Source organism: Oncorhynchus clarkii, chromosome 4, assembly GCF_045791955.1.
Source record: "Oncorhynchus clarkii lewisi isolate Uvic-CL-2024 chromosome 4, UVic_Ocla_1.0, whole genome shotgun sequence".
In the NCBI taxonomy this organism is placed as follows: domain Eukaryota; kingdom Metazoa; phylum Chordata; class Actinopteri; order Salmoniformes; family Salmonidae; genus Oncorhynchus; species Oncorhynchus clarkii.
Genome location: NC_092150.1, coordinates 66,130,537 through 66,154,766, shown reverse-complemented (window position 1 = coordinate 66,154,766; position 24,230 = coordinate 66,130,537). Strand labels below are relative to the sequence as shown.

At 41.4% G+C, this 24,230-nt stretch overlaps 1 protein-coding gene across 13 annotated transcripts; it reads left to right on the top strand.

Annotated features, from left to right (window-relative positions):
- Positions 1-235: 235 nt before the first annotated feature.
- Positions 236-21,876, top strand: LOC139407145 (beta-taxilin-like). 13 transcript variants are annotated; one of them, XM_071150619.1, is made up of 11 exons: positions 236-460; positions 1,670-2,011; positions 2,753-2,844; positions 3,495-3,665; positions 14,895-15,089; positions 17,491-17,610; positions 17,919-17,993; positions 19,996-20,088; positions 20,306-20,401; positions 20,612-21,235; positions 21,356-21,876. In XM_071150619.1, the coding sequence occupies exons 1-11, from the start codon at positions 325-327 to the stop codon at positions 21,509-21,511; spliced, it is 2,100 nt and encodes a 699-aa protein (XP_071006720.1). In that variant the 5' UTR covers positions 236-324; the 3' UTR covers positions 21,512-21,876. The 13 variants fall into 13 exon arrangements, with proteins under 13 accessions (XP_071006720.1, XP_071006718.1, XP_071006721.1 ...); XM_071150617.1 differs by having other exon boundaries at positions 20,612-21,313; positions 21,374-21,876; XM_071150620.1 differs by lacking the exon at positions 17,919-17,993 and adding an exon at positions 17,806-17,880 and having other exon boundaries at positions 20,612-21,115; positions 21,266-21,876.
- The last annotated feature ends 2,354 nt before the right edge of the window (positions 21,877-24,230 follow it).

The window sequence follows — 24,230 nt, the reverse complement described above, 5'->3', positions numbered from 1 at the left end:
TGTCACAACACAACATGAGCTTTAACTAGGGCCAGGGGGTTATCCTGGCCACATGACATGACCAGAAAAAAACTGGGCGCTACTTATAAGCTATCCAGGGTCCAGAGTATTTCGTAGTCATGTGATATGGTCAGGAAAAACTCTGTGCCCTAAACAAGAGGTATAATAACCAGACAATCTAAACGTGTACTGTAGACCTTCACCAAACATTTATTTAAAAACAGCCCCTGGAGATTCCAGAAAGGACAGTCAAGGGTGGTCCTCGGCGCTGCCCTCCTGGAAAGCCTGATCAGAAAGGCTATTATTGTACCCCCCCACCCCTCGATGGGCCGACATCCTCTTGGTGTGAGCCGAGTTGAGTTGCAGGAAGTTATTTTAAGGGGCTTGCCTGTCACAGTTGTTGTCTCAGTCACCAGAGTCCTGTTGGACCCATTTCACTTCTCTCTCCCCGCTGGACCTGGTAAGTGGCTGTCCCATACTATTTTACACACTTTTCAGGTACAGAAATGACATGTTAAGTTTGAGTTTCTGTTGGTCTTAGTGCTAAGTGTTCCTGGACTGTTTAGAGATGATGGTTGGTAAAACATATTTTTTTAAACCTGCTTCATGATATGTGGTGACAAAGTTTCTTGGCATTACTGTCAAGCCATAGTGACAAATGTGTTGTGCTAGTGCGACATGTGTAATGATAAATGTTCTGTACCATGGTGGTGCATTGAGTTGGTGGGGAAGTTTTCTGCCAAATTGATTTGGCCTGAAGTCACACTAAATTATTCAAACACTGATGACAAGTGTTTTTTGATGTGCGTTCTTAATTCAACATTATCAGAGGAGGTGATTAGCTGTTCCAAATGATCAACTGAAACACACGGTCGTTTAGAAAATATGTGTAATCTCATCAGGTGTTATAACAGCTAACCAAGAATGAATGCAGACATTCAGAACAAAATGTCAACTCTGTTTTTCTCACTTCTACGTAAAAGCACAGTCATTGACATCAGTAGATACGTGTCTAGAATACGAAATAGCTTGACCATATTTAGAGGCTCCTAAAATAGAGTGAAGCCTCATAACAGGTGCCATGTGCCTGCCCGCTGGAAGCAGGGAGGGGGGAAGAGGGCTGCAGAGTGGGACTAGGGATCATTTTATCCTGATAAGCAGGGGGCAATCATGTTGCAATAGAGCTGGGGGATAAACAACCTCTGGATACTTTAAGTTCATTCCATATTAAATGAAAGGGAGAAGTGGGAAGGGAGCCTGGTGGGTCTGATGTCTATTTGTGACAGGGCAGATTTAAATCCTCACAGTGGTATTGTGTCCTGACTCCTGACAGGCTACTGGGTTTTGTGCTATTTTTCACCACCCCTAGTGATTTGTACCACATGCATCAGACTGAAAGTTACTTTGCTTGGAAGTAATACTCTAACTAGTATGAGGATGAACAGGAGCTTGAACATCAGAGTAAACATTAGACAATAAATATATGAGATTTCTTTCAAATATTGTTGACATTTTAGTCTATCAAAAATATATTGCAGTTTGGCGATTTGGTTATAGATGTAGATGGCAGGTACCATTGATTAGTATACTTTTCAGTTTGTTTGTTTTACACTGTTTCTATGTATCTGCCACATGGGTACTAGTATCTAACATCTCCGTCCCCTCTCAGCCACATCTGTGAAAATGGAGACCAATGTCCAGTCTGCTGCAGAGGTCATTCCAGCCCAGACCAGAGTGACTCCACCACAGTCCCCAGTCACCACAGAGACCCAGGTCCCTCCACCCCAGGCCCAGGAGGCCCAGCACATGGACCCCATGGAGGAGTTTGGTCGTCAGCTGGAGGAGATCATCAACACCTATGGCTCCGCAGCCAGCCTGATGGAGAAACAGTGCATCGTCCTGGAAACAGAGGAGGTGGACGAGGAGGCCAGCAGAGAGCAAGGTGATGAAGTCACAGCCACCAAGGATGCCAGCACAGACAAGGATACAAAGAAGTTACTGAAAGCCTTAGGTGAGTGGTTTTAGTGTCACTGTTTTGTTTTGTTTCTCTCATGCATTATTTGTATTGTGCAGTTTTGCTTTTAAAGACAACATCCACAGTGATTTCTATTGAAAACATACAGTCAAGTCTTCACTCGAGAATGGCTTTGTTTTTCGACACAGCTGTGCTGTAATCTGTTGTTTGACAGCAGTTGCTGTGAGGGCATAGACAGAGCAGTGTGCTGATGAGAGAGTCCAGAGGAAATAATTTAACAACTTCCCTTCCAATCTAAGACAAAGTGCATGTCAGTTTACACTTAATCCCATTCATCATCACATTTTCACAAAGAGAAGAGTAGACTAAATAGCAGAGTCATGCTGTTACTGTATCTAACCATGACAGCAATGTTGTGCCCCATGGTCAGATTCTGTTTTGAGGACAGGTTACACAAGTCCTGGGCAGAAGCAACACAAACATGTATTTTCTAACCAACAGCAGACAGTTGGTTTCTTTGCCACAATATGAAACCGGGCCAGCAACGGAGGGTTATAAACACCTTCCTTGCACATTTTCAGGAATTTGATTTGATTTGCTTTTCCAAAGCCATAGTTGTCAAGAAGCAATGGCTTTCATGCTGAGGAAATGGCTTCAGAAGAGTATTTATTTTGAAGAAATTTATAGAATGATCCCTGGTGGGCTTTTTCCATCCTTCTTTTTTTTATATCAGTCCTACAGAAACAAACATTACATGATTTATCTCTATCCACACAGGAAAGGAGGGCACGCTACTAATGCAAAGTTTGAACAAGCTGCACACACCACAGGAGAAATTGGATGCTCTCCTCAAGAAGTATGCCGAACTGGTGAGTGTTCTCTTCTCCCCTCTATCAGCACACCAGAGAGTAGAGTCCTTCAGCACAGCAGTAACCAGCGGCAATAAAACAGACGAGGGAAAGTTAAAAGGAAACAAATAAAAACACACAAATGAATCAACGGGGAAAACAGAGAGTGCCTGGTGAGATCTTGGAAGGGGTTCAGCCTCATACCGTGATGACCTAAATATTCTTCGCCTCCGGCAGCAAAAGCAAATCCGAACACAAGGTCATATGCCATGTGATACAGTTAGCTATAACATGGCTCTCTAATTCCTCGACAGAGATATCAAGAACACTATGCATTATGAATAATATTATCAAAGACATCGGCTCTCGCAGTCAGTTTCATGTTTAACAAATGGATAGTTCCTTAGGCCATCCTAATATACAGTTCATAGTATCACCAGGAAAAGGAAACAGAACGTATAAACAAATGTTGGGTGTCGAGATTAAACAAATATATACTCATCCATATACACCCACCCAGCCATACCAAATCCTCTTCGGGCATTTTGTCTGCTTTTAGTCACCTAGCCGGTTGTTAGCCAAAAGCAGCTTAAAGAGCCCAAGTCTGTACAGAGGGCAGAGGCTGTGATCCAGTGTAATATATATAGCACATCTGTCTGCACGGTCCACAGCTGGAGGAACGTCGTGGGGAACAGAAGCAGCTGAGGTTCCTGCAGAAGAAGCAGGGCCACGTGGGGAAGGAGAGGGACCAGCTCCAGTACGAGCACAGCAGAGCCATCCTGGCCCGCAGCAAACTGGAGGGCCTCTGCAGGGAGCTCCAGAGGCACAACAAGACCCTCAAGGTGTGTGATCACTGCTCACTGCTCAGCTCAGCTTCAATTAACACTACACTAATCTAATCAACATAATGGGCTCAAGACCCTTGAGGTGGTTTCTCACAGCCCAAACTCCACATTACACTAATCTACTCAACATTATGGGTTCAACACCGTCGGGGTGGGTGTTCATAAGACCAACTAGGTTTTGAACCCAGGTTATCCACATGACGTAAGACTATGTTAGACCATTGAGCTAAAGCCTATAGGCATTAGCTCTGAAAGAAAGCATGAATCAGGCCTCAAGCAAGATTACGTACCACAATTCAATTTAATTGAATTGAAAGTGCTTTATTGGAAAGGGAAATAGGTTTACATGCCAAAGCAAGTGAAATAGATAATAAACAAAAGTGAAATAAACAATAGAACATTACACTCACAAAAGTTTCAAAGTAATAGAGACATTTTCAAAAGTCATAATATGGCAAGGTAACGATGTGCAAATAGTTAAAATACAAAAGGAAAAATAAATATTCTCTGGTTGTGTCACATTGGTATGAATGATTTGGGAGACAGGCACCAGAATGCGTAATAAGGTTTATTTATTACACCCAAATTACGGCGTGCCATGTAAAGGCATGGAGACGAAGACCAAACAAACACTATACAAAACACAGGGTAGAAACCCAAACAAAAGAGCGAGGAGTACCTCAAATAAATAACACAAATGCACAATGATTATCACAGGGGACGAGACCCGTAATCATCTGCGCAATCCACAATGGCACGAAAGCCAAAACACACCGCGCCGGTAGTCACATTGTAACAATAATCGACAGGACAATGGTAAACCAAGGACACACTTATACAATTACTAATCACTGGGAATAGGGGCCAGGTGTGCGTAATGAAAGTTCCGGAGGGATCTGTGACAGGTTGCCCTTTTCTTGTGGCAACAGGTCACAAATCTTGCTGCTGTGATGGCAGACTGTGATACTTCACACCAATAGATATGGAAGTTTATCCAAATTTAATTGGTTTTCAAATTCTTTGTGGGTCTGTGTAATCTTAGGGAAATACGTGTCTCTAATATGGTCATATATTTGGCAGGAGGTTAGGAAGTGCAGCTCAGTTTTCACCTCATTTTGTGGGCAGTGTGCACATGGCCTGTCTTCTCTTGAGAGCCATGTCTGCCTACGGCGGCCTCTCAATAGAAAGGCTATGCTCACTAAGTCTGTACATAGTCAAAGCTTTCTTTAGTTTTGGATCAGTCACTGTGGTTATGTATTCTACCACTGTGTACTCTGCTTAGGGCCAAATAGCATTCCAGTTTGCTCTGTTTTTTGGTAAATTCTTTCCAATGTGTCAAGTAATTATCTTTTTGTTTTCTCATGATTTGGTTATGTCTAATTATGTTTTTGTTGCTATCCTGGGGCTCTGTGAGGTCTGTTTGTGAATAGAGCCCCAGGACCATCTTGCTTAGGGGGCTCTTCTCTAGGTTAATCTCTCTGTAGGGGGTGGCTTTGTTATGAAAGGTGTGAGAATCGCTTACTTTTAGGTGGTTGTAGATTTTAACAGCTCTTTCCTGGATTTTGATGTTGAATTTTATGTTCCTTTTGATGGCGTAGAAGGCCCTTCTTATCTAGTCTCTCAAATCGTTCACAGCTTTGTGGAAGTTACCTGCGGTGCTGATGTTTATGCCGAGGTAGATATTGTTTATGTGCTCTAGGGCAACGATGTCTAGATTGAATTTGTGGTCCTGGCAAGTGGACCTTTTTTGGAACACTATTATTTTTGTCTTGCTGAGATTTACTGTCAGGGCCCAGGTCTGACAGAATTTGTGCATAAGATCTAGGTGCTGCTGTATGCCCTCCCTGGTTGGGGACAGAAGTACCAGATCAGCAAACAGTAGACATTTGACTTCAGATTCTAGCAGGGTGAGGCCAGGTGCTGCAAACTGTTCTAGTGCCCTCGCCAATTCGTTGATATATATGTTTAAGATGGTGGGGCTCATACTACATCCTTGTCTCACCCCACAGCCTTGTGGAAATAAATGTGTTTATTTTGTCAATTTTAACTGCACACACCCACTCTGCTACAGCTCAACCTCAGCCAACCCTAGATTGTTGAATGTCACAGTTAACACCTTCTCACAAATAACTGTCCTGATGTTGCAGAGATTGTTAATTCTGCTCTTCAAAACTCCCTAGTGTCAACCCTTGTCATGTGTGCTCCCTCTCTGGCCTCTAGGTCACCAGGCTGCTCATTACGGCACACACCTGTCACCATCGTTACGCGCACCTGCGTGTCATCAGACTCACCTGGACTCCATCACTTCCCTGATTACCTTCCCTATATATGTCACTCCCTTTGGTTCCTTCCCCATGTTAAGCGGAGCAGCACAGAGGAACCCAAGAGCAGACTCAGACTAGAAAACAGGGATGAATGAACCAAGATATTTATTGTAACAGGGAGAGATGAAGTGCAGAAGTACAGGGAAGTTCGGATGAGTTGTGGGAAACCAGATGTGGAGGCTGAGGTTGGAGTGAGCTAGGTTGGGACAGGGTAAACAGGTCCAGAGGGGAATCCAAGGGAGTGATGGTGAGTTGAGTCCAGAACAGAGTAGCATGGTGGTGAGATGTGGAACAGGAGACAGAATCAGGGCGGCAAAACTGCAGTGAGAGGATAAACAGCGTCAAGCAGGGAAGCAGGTACAGCAGGGTAATAGGATCTTGAATAATAATAATGGCTAGAAGCTTAAGCTGACTGAGCAGAGATTACGATCTGGCAGAGTGGAAGTGGCAGAACTGAGTATTTGTAGAGGTCTTGATAATGGAACGAGTTGTAGCTGGTAGGGATCTGCTCTGACTCCAGCACACCTGTCTCCAACCACACAAGCAGAAAGGGAGGGGGGGGGAGTGTACTGGGGGAATGACTGCAGGTCAAGCAGACACCGGATGACCACTAGGGGGTGTGGCAGGAGCAGATGTGATACCCCAGGCGTAATTGTTTCTGTTTCTGTGTCATGTCTGTGTTGTTTGTGTTTTCTTGTTTTGTATGATATTACGTTTATTTTTTAGAACACTCACTCCCTGAACTTGCTTCCCGACTCTCAGCGCACTCGTTACAGCCCTAGCTATATGGAAACACAGTTCCCCAAAAAATAACACAAGAGCTCACATTAACATAATTACTGGCGACACACTGGTGCATTAATGGAAAAAGCCCATTGCCCATCAAGTTTCTATTAATGTCTTGCTGGTGGTAGCTGTGAGTATTGAAACTCAAATAGACTTGATGAGGGAAATAAGACATCAAATGCAGGAGAGTGAAAATGTTACTGTCAATGCCAACTATACTCGTTGGATGAATCCATTTGAATTCAATCACTTTTTGACAGCATCCCTTTTGATTTAAACAAAACTTTTCGTACATGTTTGCCAATGGAAGAAGAGGTCAGATAGTGACTTTTGCCAAAACATTCAGGAGATAAAGGTGTTCAAAGTTGACCCATTTTGCATACCCCACCATACCATGAGACATCCATGTCTTCATCACTGGAAAAGATCAACGGTTGAGTTTGATATCACTTAAACACCTACAAACAGGGTTGTCAAACTATTTTTATAATTTCTTTAAAAATAAAATTGTTCTAATCATATTTGTTGTTGCTTTGACCCTACTTTACGTCATCTGAGGTTTTTGTGTTGTGCTGATCGGTTGAGACACAACATGCTCTCGGGTGTCATTTCATTCATAGAAATATAATTAATAGAATGGATATATCCCTTCAGACCACTGTAATTTAGCTGGTACACCATTGAAATTGAATTGAAATTGTAACTTCTAATTACAACCACAAAGATAGCCACCAGTCCACCCACCCACCGTCCAATTTCAACTTAAATCTATATTTCTATGTTTTCAATAGGTTTCCTATGGATGATTGACAGTATAATTTAAACCACACATATTTGCATTCAAGGCTACATTATCTGATGTGTAGACATCTACCCATCTTTGTGGTACCATTTGAAAGTTGTAATTTCGATTTTATTCCAATTTTAGTAAATTTATCAGCCACCCTGTATTCAAACGCATGTTGTGTCTCAACTGATGGCAGACACAACACAAAAACCTCAGATTATGTAAAATAGGGTCTGAACTACAACTTCTGTAAATATGAAAAATCTGAGTTTCCAATTAAAAATAAAAAAATTGACGTTAAAGGTAAAAAATATGACAAAATGTATATTAACAAAAAAAGTTTTTCAATCAATCTATTTTCCAATGAGGAAGACATGGATGTCTCATCGTATGGTGGGATATGCAACATAGGTGAACTTTGAGCAGCTTTATCTCTTGAATGGTTTGGCATGGGCAAATACGTATGGAAGGTTTCATTCAAATTAAAGGGGTGCTGTCAAAAAGTGATTGAGTTCAAATGTCTTTACCCCACTGTAGAAATGTGCTTAAAAAATACATTCTACTGGTATTGTCATTCGAAAAGTTGGATGCTTAAAGGCGCCACTCCCAAAACGCCTTGACTCTCTACCCTGAGTCAGAGGGATCTCAATGTGAGGGGGTCATATCTCAATTAGGCCTTACATGGGTGAGTGTCCTGTTACATCTATAAATAATAGATTGACATACGGTATGTTTAGTCATCCCATTATAAGTGGCTCGTGTGTAACATTTCACAGAAAGAGCATGACCAATGGCACTACCTAATTTTAGCAAAGGTCACAGGTTTAGCACAATGAAAGCTTTCTATTGTGAGTTGACACATTGCCACTGCTGTTCATCCTCTCAAAAGGTGAAACCTCTTCAGCTAAACTCTAGGTATTGATCAAGTTTATGCCTTAATCAACATAAATGAAACCGCTGTTCACTTATCCTTTGATTCACAGCCAATAATTATGTACACTGTTTGGCCATTTGATTTGTTTATGAATCATAAATCACCCTATAAGTCAATGGCATAATGCTCAATGATCTGTAAACAAATAGTCCCTTTTTACTGGATCAGTGTCCTATCTATTGTGCAACCCTTACACAATCTCTGGGACGTATTGAATCTCCTGTTCTGCTCCCCTTGGGAGGTAATTGGACTCCATGTCGCTCTCCCTCTCTCGTCTCTCACCGCCACAAGGCTGTGTGTGTGTGTGTGTGTGTGTGTGTGTGTGTGTGTGTGTGTGTGTGTGTGTGTGTGTGTGTGTGTGTGTGTGTGTGTGTGTGTGTGTGTGTGTGTGTGTGTGTGTGTGTGTGTGTGTGTGTGTGTGTGTGTGTGTGTGTGTGTGCGTGCGTGCGTGTGTGATTCCCACTCAGAGAGGAGACCCCTCAGACACAGGGCACCGGTGACGCGGCTCTCTGACAAGAAGGATGGTTTCATTGGGCTTTTGTGGCATCTGCTCTTCGACTATAAATCAAAGGCGAGAGAAAGAGGCTCTAATGCCTTGACCCATCTCTTTCTGCTCCTTCTAACATCTTCACATTTCAAGATATAGAGGAAATCAGGGTTAAAGCAGAATTAGGATGATCATTTGACTGTTGGGTATAATCGATTAATATGCAGATTTGTGTAAATAGCCAGCTCTTTATACATCCTAAATCAATCAAACAAACAATAGACAAATATCTGAACAAGAATCCTACATGCTAACAAAAGTAAATCAAAATGTGCTCCTCTGAATTGGAATGGGACAGCTGTTGAAAGTGGAAGATCATGTCTTGTCATCTGGTAGCTCATGATGTAAGCGAGAGTCTGAGGAGGCTTGGCATTAATGTGCTTTGCTCCTTTAGTTGTAAGAGCTCTGTATTTCTGCACTTATCGGTGGGTGTAATTGCGCTACAGTACATTTCCCATGTTGGAGCTTATGCCTGTGTCATTTGCAAACACAGTCAAATAAACAGCCATGTCTTGAGATAGAAACTCTGTCTGGAAACTGGCATTTCACAATCCTGACCCTAGCAACTGAATGTTTTTTTTGACACATTTTTTATTTAGTTAATTTTTTCCGAGTGGGGTTTACAGGTACCAAAAAACAATCAAAGAAATACCTACATATAAAACCCCAGCGCATTATATTGTTCTTTACAGAGTCACATATATTTGTCCAGGCCTCAGTTGTTCCTTGACTAGCACCATTCATTTTCGCTGTCGATAATTCTGAAATTATAACATCTAGTAGTAACTGTATCCACTGGTTAAATGGGAGAGAGTGAGTGCTGTCTGCCAGCAGTAATCTTCTCTGATTGATGGAGAGATTCAAAGGACTATCATCGTTAAGTAACATAATAGAAGCAAAGCATTGAATATTTAAATTCATGCACTTCGAAATTCATTTTGTAACTTTGCCCCAGAAGCATTCAACTGCAGGGCACTCCCACATCATATGAAGGAATGTGCCGACCTGATGTAGGGGATGCAGGGAACAGATATGGAGTTGGTGCCAATTTAATCGTAAAATGTTTCCTTGGTGTTAAATACAGTCTGTGAACAAACTTAAAATGTATAAATTGTTGGTTCAGATTACGGGATGCCAAGTTAATATTTCTCCATATTCTGTTCCAGTTAAAAGGTGGTTGAGATTCAATGAGATTTGTGGACTATGGTTTTGTAATCTCAGAATAATAATAATACATATTATGGAGATCAGTCCTTTCGGGAGCACAGATACTTTATTTATAAATCCCATCATTGGATGGTAGTTGGCTTTCCATAGTTGTAAACATAGAAAATAAGGAGTTGCCTGGTAATGTGTGTGTCGTTCAAATTTTAGAATGATCTCAAACCATTACCATCCATGATATTGATAAGGGTACAAATTCCATATTTGGACCATTGGGGGGATGCAAAAGGCCACCCTCCAGATCGCAAGGCATTATTGTAACATATTAGAGTATGGGCATGCCATTTTGATTCCAGTTACATTTTTGTTTTTCAATTTTGCAGATGAGGCGAAATGCTAGTACCTGGAAATACAATTTACAGTTTGGTACGGATAGTCCTCCTACATATTTCCCTCTTTGTAAATGTGTTGATTGTATCCGGGACCATTTACCTTCCCATATACATTTTGAAACAGCACTGTGAATTTTATCCCAATAGCCAGAAGGAGAAGCCATAGGAAGCATTGAACTACAGAAATTCAGCCTTGGCAATATATTCATTTTGACAATAGATATTCTGTCAGTTAAAGAAACTGGGATATTATTCCATCTACTGAGGTTGGATTGAATTGATTTGAGCGTTCTGTTAAAGTTCTGGCAATGGTTTTATCTAAGGAAGGAAATGTATATTTTCCCAAATATTTAAAACAATTGGGATTCCATAAGTAGAAATGGAGTCATCCATTGGAGTCTTGAGAGGCAGTAGGGATGATTTGGGTAGAGACATTTTATAGCTTGAGATTAAGCTGAATTTATCCATGAGTTTCAATTTGTTTTGGGACAATTGAGATACATTGGCTGGATAAAGTAAAAATATTGTCTGCGCATAATGAGATGAAGTGATCAGATTTTAAGGTCATGTGTTATTTCCGTTGATAGACGAATTGCCTGGGCCAGGGGTTCCATGGATAGTAAGAATAGCAGAGGCAAAATTGGATCGCCTTGTCTGCTGCTTCTAATGATGTCTGTTATAACTATGGCTGAGGGGTTGGCATATAGTATTTTAATCATATTAATGAAATTGGAGCCAATTCCCATATGTTCCAAGACAGACCAGAGATATGACCATTCTAGTCTATCAAAAGCTTTTTCTGCGTCGAGAGACTAAGATCTATTTAGCAAAAACGTCAAAATTAATGACATACAGTGCCTTGCGAAAGTATTCGGCCCACTTGAACTTTGCAACCTTTTGCCACATTTCAGGCTTCAAACATAAAGATATAAAACTGTATTTTTTTGTGAAGAATCAACAACAAGTGGGACACAATCATGAAGTGGAACGACATTTATTGGATATTTCAAACTTTTTTAACAAATCAAAAACTTAAAGATTGGGCGTGCAAAATTATTCAGCCCCTTTACTTTCAGTGCAGAAACTCTCTCCAGAATTTCAGTGAGGATCTCTGAATGATCCAATGTTGACCTAAATGACTAATGATGATAAATACAATCCACCTGTGTGTAATCAAGTCTCCGTATAAATGCACCTGCACTGTGATAGTCTCAGAGGTCTGTTAAAAGCGCAGAGAGCATCATGAAGAACAAGGAACACACCAGGCAGGTCCGAGATACTGTTGTGAAGAAGTTTAAAGCCGGATTTGGATAGAAAAAGATTTCCCAAGCTTTAAACATCCCAAGGAGCACTGTGCAAGCGATAATATTGAAATGGAAGGAGTATCAGACCACTGCAAATCTACCAAGACCTGGCCGTCCCTCTAAACTTTCAGCTCATACAAGGAGAAGACTGATCAGAGATGCAGCCAAGAGGCCCATGATCACTCTGGATGAACTGCAGAGATCTACAGCTGAGGTGGGAGACTCTGTCCATAGGACAACAATCAGTCGTATATTGCACAAATCTGGCCTTTATGGAAGAGTGGCAAGAAGAAAGCCATTTCTTAAAGATATCCATAAAAAGTGTTGTTTAAAGTTTGCCACAAGCCACCTGGGAGACACACCAAACATGTGGAAGAAGGTGCTCTGGTCAGATGAAACCAAAATTGAACTTTTTTGGCAACAATGCAAAACGTTATGTTTGGCGTAAAAGCAACACAGCTGAACACACCATCCCCACTGTCAAACATGGTGGTGGCAGCATCATGGTTTGGGCCTGCTTTTCTTCAGCAGGGACAGGGAAGATGGTTAAAATTGATGGGAAGATGGATGGAGCCAAATACAGGACCATTCTGGAAGAAAACCTGATGGAGTCTGCAAAAGACCTGAGACTGGGACGGAGATTTGTCTTCCAACAAGACAATGATCCAAAACATAAAGCAAAATCTACAATGGAATGGTTCAAAAATAAACATATCCAGGTGTTAGAATGGCCAAGTCAAAGTCCAGACCTGAATCCAATCGAGAATCTGTGGAAAGACCTGAAAACTGCTGTTCACAAATGCTCTCCATCCAACCTCACTGAGCTCGAGCTGTTTTGCAAGGAGGAATGGGAAAAAATTTCAGTCTCTCGAAGTGCAAAACTGATAGAGACATACCCCAAGCGACTTACAGCTGTAATCGCAGCAAAAGGTGGCGCTACAAAGTATTAACTTAAGGGGGCTGAATAATTTTGCACGCCCAATTTTTCAGTTTTTGATTTGTTAAAAAAAGTTTGAAATATCCAATAAATGTCATTCCACTTCATGATTGTGTCCCACTTGTTGTTGATTCTTCACAAAAAATACAGTTTTATATCTTTATGTTTGAAGCCTGAAATGTGGCAAAAGGTCGCAAAGTTCAAGGGGGCCGAATACTTTCGCAAGGCACTGTACTGGCTATGGCGTCTCAAAATGGACAACCAGTACTATTGCCGCTTTTTTCTTATTTTTCAAGCGAAGGTTTTTTAAGGGAGTATGCAAGCACACTTGTTCGGTTTGGCTAGCCGAGTTTGGCTAGGCACCAGCCGAACTAAAGCATGCTGATGCCTTTACAGTATTGCAGCATACCTATGAAATCTCTTAAGCAACATATTTTTTGGTCTCAAAACTTCTTCAGGCTAGGGTCTATTTTTCTCCACTTCCTGTCTGACTGACGTGCCCAAAGTAAACTGCCTGTTACTCAGGCCCAGAACCCAGGATGTGCATATAATTGGTACCGTTGGATAGAAAACACTCTAAAGTTTGATAATGTATGAGACTATAACACAATTGATGTGGTAGGAGAAAATCCAAAGAGAGCCCATGCTCTTTCAATGGAAAGTTATGAGTCCTACGCAATTCCAGCTCCCAGATTGTTGATATCTAGTGGAAGCCATAGGAATTGCAGTCTTTGTTCAAGGTTTCAGGCTTGTCTGTTCCCAAATGAGGAAGAATTTTGAGTTTTGGTACTGGGAGTCAGAGTTGGAAATCAGTCTGGTGGCGTGCGACAAAGAGGACGCGCACTTGTTAATTTTGCTTTTCTATTGAACATACTTCTTTCCGTATGAAATATTATAGTTTAATAATATTTTAGGGTACCTGAGGATTAAATAGAAACATAGTTTGACTTGTTTCAACAAAGTTTAGCGTCAGTTTTTTTGGATTCCTTTCTCTGCATGTTGAATGAGTGGATTACTCAAATCGATGGCGCCAACTAAACTGATTTTTTGGGATATAAATAACGATTGAATATTGAATAAAAGTGAATATTTAATCGTTATTTGTGATTTTACGAAGCCTGTGCAGTTTGAAAAATATTTTGATGTGGGGCGCCATCCTCAAACAATCACATGGCATGCTTTCGCTGTAAAGCCTATTGTAAATTGGACAATGCGGTTAGATTATCAATCATTTAAACTTTTAACTGATATAAGACACTTGTATGTACCTAGATGTTTAATTCCCATAATTTTTTTGATTATTTATTTGAATTGCGCGCCCTCCAATTTCACCGGAAGTTGTCGACAGGTGTCCCGCTGTAGGGACGCCTAGCCCTAGAAGTTTTAAGGTATTGAGAATTAAATAAATAACCATTTACCCCTTCAGACCTTTACATTTAAGTTTGCAGACTTGATTAATTAGGGTTAGCCACCCTAATTAGGGTTAGCCTCCCTAATTATGAAGAAAAAAGGAGAGATGAGGGAAAAAAAGTAGGCAAAACAGAAATACAAGCCTAAACAGTCAAACAGGATGTCTGTGGGAGCAATAGCTCCTGATCCATTATCATTAGCAATATGGTCTAAATTACCCTAAACATAACGTACCCTAAATTTGTATTAAAGGAATTCTTTGGGTGATTTTTCTGTAAGCATGTATGTGCTCTATGCTATGCACAGTATGGGACCAAAAATTGTCATTGGCATTTCTAACACACCAGCCCATTCTTTTCCCTGAGACAGCCAAACTGGCCAATTATTTTCCTTGAGGCTACCATTATTAGCCAGATAATTATCATTTTGCGAAAAACATTAAAAAAAAAGTTAGACAGGCCCACTGGGACAGAAATGAACCAGCCCACCTGGCATTTGCCCGAAATGCCAGATAGCCAATCCGCCCCTGCTTCTGAATGTCTCTCTCTCTCCCGCTCTCTCCCCCCTCTCCCGCCTTCTCCCACTCTCTTTCTCTCTCTCTCTCCCTTCCTTGTCCCTCTCTACCTCCCTTAATCTCTCAGGAGGAGACCCTAGCTCGTTGTCGTGAGGACGAGGAGAAGCGCAGGGAGATCACCACTCACTTCCAGAGCACACTGACAGACATCCAGGCTCAGATCGAGCAGCACAGTAACCGCAACAACAAGCTGTGTTTGGAGAACGCCAACCTGGCAGACAAACTCAAACACATCATCAGCCAGTACGAGCAGAGAGAGGAGGTACACAACAGGAATACGTAACCTTAACCTCACTGTTATATGTCTGTACACTCTCATTGGGGTGGCAGGCCGCCTAGTGGTAAGAGTGTTGGGCCAGTAACAGTGTTAACCCACTGTTCCTAGGCTGTCAATGTAAATAAGAATTTGTTCTTAACTGTCTTGCCGAGTTAAATAAAATCCCTGGCCTACTAACACCATGCATGCAGGCTCCAGTCATGGAGTCATTTGATAACCAAAGCTATTATTGATCATAATTCATCTGTCCCCAAAAGGAACAAAAGTCTATACAGGAAGTAGACACTTGTACGTCATGTTTAGTGAGATAGCTGTGACAAAATAATTGAGTCAGATCTTTGAATAAAGACACTCAGAGACACTTAGAGGTATTATTGCTCCCTACGCACATCAACAGTCAGAGATATAGCCAGCCAAGGGCGCTCATTGAATAACACTATAGCATGTCATATGTAATCACACAACAATACACCAGGAAAATGACAAGCCTAAAGTGACGCACGAAAAACAGGATCTGTCATGCAGTTGGTTGCCACTGAGGCTGTTGCACCACTTCTGCTGCCCACACACAGCTGCAGCTGGTGTGGTAAAACATAAGAAGATTTACATTTCTTATTTTTTACTTTTTTTTAAACTTGTGAGTTTCTAATAATTTGTCTTGAGTGCCATCTGCTGGTTGTAGTCAGTATAAACACTTCAAATCAAATTGTATTGGTTACATACACATGGTTAGTGCGAGTGTAGCGAAATGCTTGTGCTACTAGTTTGACGGTGCCGTGATATCTAACAAGTAATCTAACAATTCCCCAACAACTACCTAATACACAATGAATGAGAATATGTACATATAGTATATAGATGAGCAATGGCCGAGCGGCATAGGTAAAGTGTAAAAGTGCATAGGCATAGTAAAATAGATGGTATAAAATACAGTATATACATGTGATATGAGTAATGTAAGATATGTAAACATTATTAAAGTGGCATTATTTAAAGTGGAATTGTTTAAAGTGACTAGTGATCCATTTATTAAAGTGTCTGGGTCTCAATGCAGGCAGCAGCCTCTCTGAGTTAGCGATTGCTGTTTAGCAGTCTGATGGCCTTGAGATAGAAGCTGTTTTTCAATCTCTCGGTCCCAGCTTTGATGCACCTGTACTGACCTCGCCTTCTGGATGATAGCGGTGTGAACAGGCAATGGCTCGGGTGGTTGTTGTCCTTGTTGATCTTTTTGGCCTTCCTGTGACATCAGGTTCTGTAGGTGTCATGGAGGGCAGGTAGTTTGCACCCGGTGATGCGTTGTGTAGACCGCACCACCCTCTGGAGAGCCTTGCAGTTGAGGGCGATGCAGTTGCTATACCAGGCTGTGATACAGCCCGACAGGATGCTCTCGATAGTGCATCTGTAAAATTGTATCAGAGTTTTGGATGACAAGCAAAAAAAATTCAGTCTCCTGAGGTTGAAGAGGCGCTCTGGCGCCTTCTTCACCACACTTTCTGTGTGGGTGGACCATTTCAGTTTGTCTGTGATGTGTATGCTCAGGAACTTTCCACCTTCTCCACTGCTGTCCCTTCGATGTGGATAGGGGGGTGCTCCATCTGCTGTTTCCTGAAGTCCTCGATCATCTCCTTTGTTTTGTTGACGTTGAGTGAGAGGTTGTTTTCCTGACACCACACTTAAATGTCAAAAAGACATGATTATTTGATATCCAAATAACATCTAAAGTGTCTTATTAAAATATGTGAGTAGATCCTACATTGCAATTATGACATAAAATGGATACAAGTTGACCTTTGATAGTTGGCTAAATGCTGATGGACATAAATGAACAGGAAACTTGTGGAAACTTGTGGATTATGCCACACTGTTTATGCATATGGCTATTTCCCATAGTAAAGAAAATAGATTTGTCTTACGCGCAAAATAAACAATATGTATAGAAACAATTATTTTCCGCAATTGAACTCATCTTGGGTCAGTATTCTCATCAGAATGTGTGCCCTGATGATAATAATAATAATAATAAAAATCCCGATAAAGACAATACTTTAAACCATTTACTCCCCCGATAAATGTGAAACAGTAATTCAGTAAGTCACAGGTTTTAATTGGTTCTCCACCCACTATTTTGTCTGTTCTCCTTGGCATCATAAAAAGTGTCTGAACTTCCCAATGAAATACTGTAAGGCAAAAAACAATGGTCTTAATTACGTATCAAGGCACACATTTATGACCATTTCTCATAGACAGACATAGGGTAGCGGTGGTGGCTTTTAGCTAGACAAAAAAGTGTGAAATGTATCCTAATTGATGAGTCATAACCTGTACAGAATGTCTCAGAGGCCCTTCTCAAACCAAAGTGTCCAATCTCACCTTGTCTATCACTCAGAGCTTGGAGAAGATCTTCAAGCACCACGACCTGCAGCAGAAACTGTCTGATGCCAAACTGGAGCAAGCCCACGCACAGCTGCAGGAGGCTGATGAGAAGCACAAGAGAGAGAAGGAATACGTGAGTTACTATACTTTAACCAACTTTTACTGACCTTACCCACAACGTACTGTAAAGCAATGTCAATATAGTTGAGAATCATTTGCCTTACATTTTAATTCTGGTTTACTTTCAAGTATACAACCAATAAGTCTTACTGTGCATGTGATGCTCACACAAATTAGTATTGTAACCATCCACTGTCTCTGTTGTTAGCTGCTTAGGGAGGCAATTGACAAAACAAAGAAATGCTACACATTGAAGGAGCAAGAGTTGCAGTTGAAGAAAAAGGTACATTTGTGCTTTGCGTGTGTTTTGTTTTTAACCAGTTACTGGTACACGCAGCTGAGTGGAAACTACAAGCTAAACTTCTGAGAGAGCAGGAGACAGTCATGCAGGCTCAGGTGAATATATCCAATATGGTGCCAAGCACTCTTATTCAAACCATTTCTTTCAGGTCCAAGCCTACCAAAGGCAAGCACAGTCCCATTAAGGTCCTCTGGATTGCTCAATGTGTTTTAAAGGCCCAATGCATACATTTTTTATCTTAATATCAAATAATTTCTCGGTTACAGTTAAGTACCTTACTGTAAAACTTTTCCATTAAAATTGTAAAATCTCAAGCAAGAATTTTTGAGAGTGATCTGCGTGGGGCGTGGGAGGCATATGTAATCTGAAAACTAGCTGTTGTTGGCGGAGAGTTTTGGAACTCTCTCTGTTATTTGCCAATATTAACTTAAAGTACCTGGCGATGTCACCAGGCAAGCCAAAACTCCACCTATGCAAAACCTGTTGATTAGAAGGTCCTGTGTAGATTGTATTTTCAACCAGCAACTATTAGGAAATAACGCTGATAACATATTTTCACACTTTTACAGTGTTAGCTTCATCAGCTGTTGTACAATATGATACAAAACACAGGGAAACAGATGTTCGACTGCACTGGGCCTATAAAAGACAACTAATCTATTTCTGTGTATTTGTCCATTGGGATCTAAAGCCCTTCAATATCATCCCAAACATTGGCAAAGTGACCCCCTCATTTGAGAGTAATCCCAAATCGTATTTCTCTTCTCTTATAACTATATGGCTTAATGTACATAGCATTTAATATGAAAGGAAGGAACACCTGTTAGCTGAGCTACTGTACGCATTTTTTGTTGTTGTACACGGTCAAACCAGCACAGAGAGCAGTCATAATTCCCATGATAGCAGCAGGCAAGGCAAGAGCAACTTCCTCTCCCTGAACCAGCAGCATGACCCACTGCATCATGGGGATACAAAAAAACTCTTGCTTTGCAATTAATGTGACATGGAGTCGATAAAGGTGATGATTGCATCAATGCAATGCAGCACTGTTTTTCTGTTGGAACATTGAGTGCATACTCCAGTACCATTGATTATTCCATTTGAAAATTATGATAAAATTACAATTGCTATGTTTATTGGATGTGGTACAATCATTGTTTGGGTGCAAGCAAATTATACAATGAAATTAGTTGGGCTGACACACACCATGTTAATAAATGATAAATCATACAAAAATCATTTATGAATCCAACGGAACAGCATTTATCGCTGACAGTTGATATGGTTATAATTAATTGCAGAGAAACCTTGCCAATATGTAAAGCCTTGAGTTTTCTCAATAGAAACCTTAGCCTGGCTCCCAACTAAATCAAATGACAAAGTAAAATGAAAACATAAATTAAGTTAATATTGCATTTCAGTACCCATACGATTCATTACATATTTGTAGCAAGCCATGTCACATTTTCAATCTAATTTACGGGGAATGTTAATTTCTCTGTCCAGTAACAGACAGATTTAGATCACACAAAGAAATGGCCGAGTCAGCCTTCAGACAGAAACTGATCTGAAATACAAAACATATTCAATCAAAAGCCTTTCCTCTTTTATAAAGTGTGTCAAGTCATTTGTTTTGCTTTTGTGCCAAACCAGTAGCTTCAAAATATAGACAGTTGATCTCAGTTGAACAGGGTGGCTTGCAGAGACATGTTTGAATATTGACTGACTGTGTCTGCAATACTGCTTTCCCCTGAGGGCCTCCAGAGATTAGCCTGTTAACTCTAGCTGGACAGACTGCCTGGCAAGGCATACCAACAATAAGTGACCTTATTGGAAGTGCTTATTTGTTCCCGGGGAAAATATACACAGAGGAAAAAAATTGTCAGCCCCCTCATGAATTACCAAATGTTTGCTGAACCCCCCCCCCTGGCTCTTTCTCTCTCTCATCTCCCTCTAAAGTTTAGAACATTTGTTTCTGGCGTGAAATTATGTTAAAATCATAGATCTGATTGTTCCCGGGGTGAATAGATGCATATTATTGCTACATGTGAAGTCAACATGTAATCTCCTGAAATCAATTTCTCTGTTTCTCTGCAGCTTGTTCTGTACTCTCAGAAGTTTGAAGAGTTCCAGACTACGTTGTCTAAGAGCAACGATGTGTACGCCAGCTTCAAAAATGAAATGGAGAAGGTATTTGGCATCCTTAAAATAAAATCATTGTTCCTTACAATATACAGTGTATTTTTAGGGCCAAGTGCTCGGAGGTGATATAAGGTCAGCATCATCCTGAAATGAGAAAACAACTATTTTCTGGAGGGATAGAAGCTTCTATCAAACATGTTCAAAACGATGAAGGTTACATTTATTTTCAGATATGTTTTAACCCAACAAACATTTTGCTTCATAGATGACAAAGAAGATGAAGAAACTAGACAAAGAGTCAACTGTTTGGAAGACCAGATTTGAGAGCACTAACAAGGCTCTCTCTGAGATGATTGAAGAGGTAACTACTTATCTGAAACACATAAAAAAAGAGAGCCTTTATTCAAATGAGCTACAACAAGTTTATTTAATTGAATTTGTAAAAATGTATTTTACCTTTATTTAACTAGGCAAGTAAGTTAAAAACAAATTCTTATTTACAATGGCGGCCTAGTTTAACTGCATGAACAACAGTGTCCCTGACTCTCTGATTCACTCTCTTTTCCCACAGAGGACTCTGAAGGAGAATGAGTATGAGATGTTCGTTGTGAAGATTGACAAGCTGGAGAGGCTCTGCCGAGCACTCCAGGATGAGAGAAAGATTCTGTATTCCAAGATCAAAGGCATCCGTCAAACCCCTAATGCCCCCGAGGGGACACCCAAGGACGAGACACAGGAGCAGGCCCCTGAACCAGTCCACAGCCTCATGGATATTGTTGAGGAGCCAGAGATGACAGAGGAGATGGCCCGTCTGAGAGCTGAGCAGAACAGGCTTGCGGAGTTCGCCGCCTCTCTACTGGCCCCGTCAACAGGAGACAATGATGACGATGACTCTGACAGCGAGGAAGAGCCAGAGTCTACAGAACTGGCTGAGACCCAGAACATCTCTGAACCAACACAGGCCTCAGCACAAGTACAGGTAGAGGCAGCAGCAAAGGCAGAGGAACCAGCACATGCAAAGGCACCAGCACAGGCTCCATCACAGATAGAAGCACCAGCACAGGCTCTCTCACAGGTAGAAGAACCAGGACAGGCTCCCTCACAGGTAGAAGCACCAGCACAGGCTCCAGCTCAAGTAGAGGCACCAGCACAGGCTCCCTCACAGGTAGAAGCACTAGCACAGGCTCTCTCACAGGTAGAAGCACCAGCACAGGCTCCCTCACAGGTAGAAGCACTAGCACAGGCTCTCTCACAGGTAGAAAAACCAGCACAGGCTCCCTCACTGGTAGAAGAACCAGTACAGGCTCCCTCACAGGTAGAAGCACCAGTACAGGCTCCCTCACCGGTAGAAGAACCAGCACAGGTTCCAGCTCAAGTAGAAGCACCAGTCCAGCCAGAGCCCCCAAAACAGCCAGAGCCCTCTGCCAAAAAGCAGACACCAAAGAAGAAGAATGCAAGGAAGACCAGCTGAACCGACAAATGTGTCATTGTGTGATCGTTAGTACTGTAGTCCCTGTGCCTGGTGTTATAGTTGAGATATCTAATCCAGCTTGGTTTGTCTATATACTGGTGTATCCAAAGTCTATCCAAAGTCATGGGGTGCAGTAGAAGTTTGTTTAAATTGTATATCAGATGACGACAGAGATTTACTGTTTTTTACCATTTAGAAATACACTGGCATAACCAAAGAATGGGCAGCAAGGTTGTTCAGGACATTGCAGCCTAAAAACCTTTCAATGCCAAATGTGGTTTGCAAAACAGCATCATAAAAGCCACTGTCTTTTTTTCCATCTGAACCCTATAATGTAACTTCAATAAATATCTGATTTAAATTTATTTAGACATGTTGGTGCTCTTTGGAATGTTTTTATAGGCCCACTTCTCTGGTTTACACAATAAAAACTCATATCTAATATGACCAAATATTGGAAGATGCAAAGTAGCTAGATAAATGCACTACAATGCTTTCATGTCCCTTTTATTTTGGACCAGTCTCTCTCTCTCTCTCTCTCTCTCTCTCTCTCTCTCTCTCTCTCTCTCTCTCTCTCTCTCTCTCTCTCTCTCTCTCTCTCTCTCTCTCTCTCTCTCTCTCTCTCTCTCTCTCTCTCTCTCTCTCTCTCTCTCTCTCTCTCTCTCTCTCTCTCTCTCTCTCTCTCTCTCTCTCTCTGTATGAATTGTTAACTGGACATCAAAAACGTCTCAGAAGACACGCGGCCACTCTTTCACGATAATTTAGGGATGGATCCTTACTGTAGTTTCCATGGCAACCCAACCAAAAAAAGCCAAGCGGACAGTGCACATCTATTTTTTTTTAAATATAATCTGTATCAGACAGTCTCTATCCCCAGAGTGGGTTGTTTTGGCCAGGCCGTGGTCTGTCTGTGTTCTGGGAAAATAACAAAGTTACACAAACTCTCCTCCACCAAGGACACAACATTAGAATGACAGGCACCGAGTCGCCACGGCAACGCCATCTGCTTATTCATTGAGGAGGACATTAAGATGTGCATGATAATATAATAGTGCAGAGGACCCTGGGTTTTTAATAAATACTGATCCGTGTTGAGTGCCTCAGGGAAAACAAATTAGACCACTGTGAACATCATGTTTATGTTCTGGATTGTAGTACTGCTTCAGCAGATTGCACACTGCACAAAAATTGTATACAATATCTTCCGTATCTTCCGAGTCCTATCCAATGCCCGACTTTATGATCATATCTACACCAACCTATGGAAGTCATCCTGATGCCTGAAATAGCCTCTGCAAACTTACAAGTGACGTGAGTATATTCAGTTTCACCAAGAAGATGACAAAGCTTCACGGCTTTTACTTCATGGTTGTGACCACCAGATGAGGCCTTTGAAACCATTCACAATTCCACCGAAACCTCCACACGGACTTCCCTCTCATTTGCATTCCTATGCACATTACTGTGGATTTATACAGTGTGTCATGCAATCAGCCTTTTGAGGGGCCTAAACGAAATGTTGTTGCGAGCAAAACATTTTAGCAGTCCCCCTCTTGACAGCGGAGAGAAAACATGTACATTTTAGAGTTAATTTAATTCTACACATTTTGCTATGGGGCGTAGAGAAAATGTTTGTTTTAGAGAAAGTTTGCTGCAATTCTACTAATTTTGCCATGGGGCATAGAGAAAAATTTGCAGTTTTGAATATGATATCTGAGTGAGATTTACGAATAAAATAGTAGTAGATGGATCGTTTGTCCAGACCTGCAATAGGCTAACTAGTAATCATACCTTACCTAAAATCTGCCTTAATTTGTCATATGAATCTCAAGAACAAATAGCTGATAGGCAGCGGAGAGGCCAGGTGCACCATTGCACATGAAAGAAGAGTGAAGATATGAGACACACAGCTCAAAATTCTCCCTTATTGATCGTGTTTAGGGGAAATACAATTGTCCGACATAGACTAGCCTACAACACCACAATGCAATGAATAATTGCAATGAATAATGAGTGCAAAATTCTGCAGTGAAAATGTAATTTGAATAACGGCGCGAAAGCCCTGTGATTTCAATGTTTCATTCGATTTGGATCAGTTGTGGGTCGACTCTCGACAGTTTATAAGGTCGATAAAGGCACAGAAGCACTCCAGTCTAGCTGTATTTTTACTTCTGATACTGAATGCGCTGTCTGTTGCAGATCATCACTCTCCCAAGTCATCCTATAATAATGTGACCACATACTCCCCGCAGGCCCAGTTATTCAGGAAAGCTTAACACATGCTCTGCCTCCTCTCCAATCTGAGCGGCTATTCCTTTGACACCTAGAACCTAACGCTTCAATACAGTCAAAATATTTATCATTTAACTTTTTAAAAGGAATTACCATAATATGTGGCATAAACACAACCAGTCACAATGTTTTAATCTGATTAGGCTACTTCAAAAGTCTCCTGTAGGCATGCGCACATTCCTCCAAAATATAATTCCAGCATCCTCAAAATTGTTTGACAATAACTAGATTTCTGCATCGCAGTGCTTGATGCGTCACTACAGACCCAGACTGTGTCACAACCGGCCGTAACCGGGAGTCCCATAGGGCGGCGCACAATTGGCCCAGCGTCGTTCGGGTTAGGGGAGGGTTTGGCCGGGGGGCTTCACTTGGCTCATCGCGCTCTAGCGACTCCTTGTGGCGGGCCGGGCGCCTGCAGGTTGACTTC

Excerpts from the sequence above, each read along its gene's own strand:
- LOC139407145 (XM_071150614.1), top strand. The coding sequence starts at position 325 with ATGGGCCGACATCCTCTTGGTGTGAGCCGAGTTGAGTTGCAGGAAGTT. Across the intron at positions 2,012-2,752 it reads GAAGTTACTGAAAGCCTTAG|GAAAGGAGGGCACGCTACTA; the intron begins GTGAGTGGTTTT and ends CTATCCACACAG. Across the intron at positions 17,994-19,995 it reads AGACAGTCATGCAGGCTCAG|CTTGTTCTGTACTCTCAGAA; the intron begins GTGAATATATCC and ends GTTTCTCTGCAG.